Source organism: Leptonychotes weddellii, unplaced genomic scaffold (assembly GCF_054177405.1).
Source record: "Leptonychotes weddellii isolate Sample4059 unplaced genomic scaffold, ASM5417740v2 HiC_scaffold_10117, whole genome shotgun sequence".
Taxonomy (NCBI): Eukaryota; Metazoa; Chordata; class Mammalia; order Carnivora; family Phocidae; genus Leptonychotes; species Leptonychotes weddellii.
In genome coordinates this window covers 1,484-6,620 of record NW_027677598.1, presented here as the reverse complement: position 1 = coordinate 6,620, position 5,137 = coordinate 1,484, and the positions used below count along the sequence as shown (strand labels likewise).

At 46.2% G+C, this 5,137-nt stretch overlaps 1 protein-coding gene across 1 annotated transcript; it reads left to right on the top strand.

The window, feature by feature from the left end:
* Positions 1-235: 235 nt before the first annotated feature.
* BCCIP (BRCA2 and CDKN1A interacting protein) lies at positions 236-4,896 on the top strand (the record flags this gene model as incomplete). The annotated part of the gene is made up of 4 exons (XM_081809462.1): positions 236-325; positions 972-1,159; positions 2,845-3,019; positions 4,445-4,896. Coding segments are annotated over 4 exons (624 nt in total), but the record flags the coding sequence as incomplete, so codon positions are not given.
* Between the last annotated feature and the right edge of the window lie 241 nt (positions 4,897-5,137).

Here is a 5,137-nt window from a genome sequence, read left to right as displayed (position 1 = left end):
TGAGAACCTAGCATAAAGAAAATTTGGAGCAGGAAGCAGTCCTCCGCAACGTATAAAGGGGGAGCAGAACCAAGGGAGGTGAGCTGATAGGGGCAAGGCCCATGGTCCTCAGCGTGCGATGCTTCCCTACGGTGTTGGCAGCCACGGAAAGTGTGTCTGAAAACTGAAACGTGAGTTGGTATTCCACTTCCTCCCAACCAAACATCAATTTTAATTCTTTTTCTTTTTAAAATAGCAAACGGATGTTTCAGAAGACAGCGATGACTATGTGGATGAAGATGAGATTTTTGGGTTCATAAGTCTTTTAAATTTAACTGAAAGAAAGGTTGGTTTCACTGGGTGGCATCTGAGCTCCTGTTTCATTTAATGCATGATGACTTTTTATATCAGACGATGAGATTAACAATAAGGATATGTGCTTTTGTGAAATCTTACTGTAATCTTTTTTTTTTTATGATTTTATTTATTTATTTGGGAGAGGGAAAGCACAGAGGGAGAAGCAGGCTTCCTGCTGAGCAGGGAGCCCAGTGTGGGGCTTGATCCCAGGACCTGAGCCGAAGGCAGGCGCTTAACGCCTGCACCATCCAGGCGCCCCATGACTCGCTGAGTTTTAATAGAAAAGGAAAACCAGCTGTTTACCCTCCTCAGAATAAGATGCCGGTCAGGCTTCATCTTCAGGTTTTACGTGAACTCTCCAGTTACTGCCACCTGTCTTTACAAGATGGACTGGGCTTGCTATTCTGGTGTGTGAGTGTTGGTCTAACGCTGTCACCATTGCTCATGGGGCCGTAAATAACCAGGTGTAGATACCTTGAGAAACGCGTAAGCTGTCAACACTGAGGACAGGTGGGATTTTAAAGGCGGTGGCAGGAGACTGCCCTCACTGTAAGGTTAGAAGGTGGTAGAAAGCACTTTGTTTTCTGCTCCAGGTGTGGCCTGTAGTGAACAGCAAGCCTTTCTTCGCTTCCTAGGGTACCCAGTGTGCTGAGCAAATTAAAGAGCTGATCCTGAGCTCCTGTGAGAAGAGCTGTGGAAAGAGCTTGGTAGAGCAGCTGGACACACATCTGAACGACACCTCCAAGCCTGTGGGCTTTCTCCTCAGCGAGAGGTTCATCAACGTCCCTCCTCAGATCGCGCTGCCCATGCATCAGCAGCTCCAGTAAGAGCCTGGGCCACATGCCCCTGCACAGTAGTTGTCCGGGGCGGACCCAGCAGTCGGCTGCAGTGGGAAGCGCGCCGCCCGCCGTCTCGGCAGCCTTGCGGCTCGAGCGAGTGGAGGGCCCTCCTGCCAGAGGCGTGTCCCTTCTTAACAGTGGGCTTCTTAATGGCTTGTGGTGTAGTCTGAATAGTCTTACAAGATGTCCAGGGTAGAAACACAGATGAGTTTGTACAGGCTTTTTACCCTCTACTGGACTGAAGTTTTCATCCTCTTCCCAAATTTCTGTGACATGGATAAAATGAACAGTTACTCCAGTAACAAACTGGGTACAGTTCCTCAATTCCACTGGGATGTTTTGTAACTAAGGAAGCCGCAGTCCTGATCCTGTGTCTCTGGCTTCTTGGGGTTTGCTGTTGTGTTTTTTTTTATTTCTTTGTTTTAAAACGACCCTGAGATCATGACCTGAGCTGAAACCAAGAGTTGGAAGCTCAGCTGAGCCACCCAGGTGCCCCTGTTGTACTTTCTTAATGCAGGGGTTTTAGGTTTACAACATTTTAATTGTTCAGAAGAGCTAAGGATTGGCATTGCTGTGCCCTGAGGGGGAGCGGATGGAAATCGACTGGCCCGTGCGGCATGGGTGCTCTTGCTCTGGGGGCGCGGTGCCTGGGTTTGCCCACTGATCGCTGGTGGGGATGTGAGGACAGGCTGAGCCTTCAGGTTTCCCGTTTAACAGGTTCATTGCTTTTTAGTTTGACTCTCATCCCCGCGCTCCCGATGCCCAGCTGCCATTCATTGGACTTCTGCTGCATGTTCTTTGTTTAGCCTTTCTTTCTGATCAGCTGGAGCTCATTTTTATTTGGTTTCACAGGAGGGTGATGTGCTTTCTCCTGGTCCTCTGTTAAAGAAAGTTGAAGTCTTTACATCTTTGATTAGCCAGATACATAGGGAGATGTGCAATTTTTAGAAGGCTATGTTGCCACTCCATGGACTATTCTAGAATCTAGAGGAATCTGTCCTGCCATGCCATTTCTGCAGTGTCAGGACTGTAGTCATAGTGCCGGACTCTAGTGCTTGGAGACCAGTTGTCAGATGCTCTAATGGCATTGGTTGTGGCTCTGTTAAACATTTTTTTTTTTTAAGATTTTATTTATTTGAGAGAGAATGAGAGAGAGAGCACATGAAGGGGGGAGGGTCAGAGAGAGCAGCAGGCTCTCCCCCGAGCAGGGAGCCCGATGCGGGACTTGATCCCGGAACTCCAGGATCGTGACCTGAGCCGAAGGCAGTCGCTTAACCAACTGAGGAGCCCCAGGAGCCCAACCACCCAGGAGCCCCAACATTTGTTTTTAAAAAACCAGATTCTTACCGGTTTTAAACTTCTGCAGAAGCAGAGCAGTGATGTTAACTGAATTTGAGACTCCTGTTATTTGCCGTGTATCCACAGCTCAGCATCTGAGGGATTCCTCCTCCTGCTTACTATAAAACACTGCCGTAGTCCATCACAAGTGCTGTTGCCTACGTAAGGAGAACTCATGGCTTAGAAGTGTCCAGATCTGATGTCTGTCCATCAAGCCCGTGTCAGAGACGACAGAACCCCCTGCAGAGGCCTCACGGGTTTTCCCTGTGTTCTGGTTTGTAGGATTTCACCCGGTTCAGCAGGCAGACCTTCTCTGTGTTACGCTTTGCAGGAAAGAACTAGCCGAGGCACACGAAACTAACAAGCCATGTGGGAAGTGTTACTTCTACCTTCTGATTAGCAAGACATTTGTGGAAGCTGGAAAAAACAATTCCAAAAAGAAAGGGAACAACCAAAAGGAGGAGGAATTAATGTTTGCAAATGCGGAGGAAGAATTTTTCTATGAGGTAAGACTGTCCTGTTCTTATCTATTTGTTTGAATGTAAACAAGGATTTTCTTGACAATCGGCAGGATTGACTGCTCTCCTGTTTATGGCAAAATCCTCTGAGGATGGCGGTTCTTTCTCCATATTGCCAGCGGCTGGAGGCTAATGCGGTGCCCGCACCTAGTACATTCGCAGCGGGTTCGTCACCAGCCCCCCAGCCCCCAGGGTGGAGCCTTGGGAGGGGAAAAGCCATGAACGTTGAATGGTGATCAGGCACTCAATATGCTTACTAGAAGATCTGTAATTCTAGAACCACTCCACGGGGTAGGCGTTAGTCCTGGTTTGCCGATGGGGACGTTGAGTCTGAGGGAGATTAGATCCATTATCTGAGGTCATGCAGGTGGTTGATGTGAAAGCTCGGGCAGGCCCTGCTCCCCAGTGATGGTTTACATGCTTCTCTGTGCTCTTGGTCCTGGATGTCCTCCCACTTTTGGGATTTCTAGCACTTTCTTACAGAAAGGTGGCTTATGCCATGACAGACAACCAGACACCAGAGAATACGCTTTCTCACCCTGACCTCTTCTCAAAAATGTTAAGTAAATCTGAGGGGTAACTTACTTTCCTAGATTAGAGGATGTCTATTACTACCTTTTTAAGATTTTATTTATTAGAGAGAGAGAGCAAGCACAAGCAGGGGGAGCTGCAGTGGGAAAGGGAGAGGCAGAGAGGGAGAGGCAGGCTCCCCACTGAGCAGGGAGTCAGACATGGGCTCACACCCTGAAGTCAGATGCCACCCAGGCGCCCCCATCTGTCACTACTTTTAAAAAGCCTTCGACTAAATACTAAAGTACCACAGATTCAGCTCTGCCCTTATTTTTCAGGAAGTAAATAGTGAAAATTAAATTTTTTTTGCCTGAGCACCTTAGGCAGATAGTTTCAGGGAATATTTTAAGATAGTTTCAGGGATATTTTAAGATGGCCTGGTTACCGTTTTCACACGGCATGATTCCAAGGGAGCAGCCAGGACAATGAGGAAAAACCAGTGTTTGAAGACCATGCTTCTCATTAATTGTCAAATGTTACAAGTGTTTGTTTCACTTTTCTGTTGCAAGATTGAGAATCAAATGAGAATGAATATGAGTGAGTATGAATGACTTCAGAATTATAAACGCTTATAAATGGTGGTAGCATTATGTCACTTAGCTGCTGTTCACCTCTTAGGACTGGGACACTGCTCTCCATGCTTCTCCTGTAGGTTAGAAATCTGTTTGGTAAGCATTTTGTAACTTGGGCCTGAATATCCCATTTGAGCTTATTTTAGTCCATGTTTTGCTTCTGTTCTCTGTCATTCTCAGACACGTCAGACAGTATTCCTGACTGCCACGTAAATAAGTTTTGCCTTTGGGTTGTCTGAATTTTTAACTTACGGTTATATATTTGGTTCAGAAGGCAGTCCTGAAGTTCAGCTACTCGGTGCAGGAAGAGAGCGACACTCGTCTGGGAGGCAGGTGGTCCTTTGATGATGTCCCAATGAAGCCCTTGCGAACTGTGATGTTGATTCCAGGTGACAGGATGAATGAAATCATGGATAAACTCAAAGAACATCTTTCTGTCTGACCCATTTCCCATGGACAGTAGTGGGGTGGTTTTGTGTATATAAAATTACCAGAAAACAGCTCAGATTTACTGAAAAACTCGTGACTTTATTCAGAGTAAGGTCCTCTACAAAAAAGTAGGGCTCTGTCACCTATGTGTGTGACCCATTTACAAAATAGCTTTTTAAAAAAATTTGGTCAAATTATGAATGGTTGATTAAAAGCTTTTCCAATAAGAAGGAAAACGTGGAGTCGTAATTTAAAGAACTCAATAAAAACGTCTATTTTTTTATTTTTAAACAATATACAAAGTGTTATTTTTTTCAAGACTCTTGTGTGGGGTGTGTTCTCCTTGTTCAAGTTAAATGTCCACACCTCCAGCGGGGCTACGCTCAGGCCGGTGGGGGTGGGGGGGGGGTACTTATTGCACATCTTGCTTCCTGTAAAGATTCTGAAGCGTTACTGGATGGTGCATCTCTGCTCAGTAGTCTCAGGGCACTTCTCACACATTTTCTGTTCCTTTTTCATTGTTGATAGAGGTGAA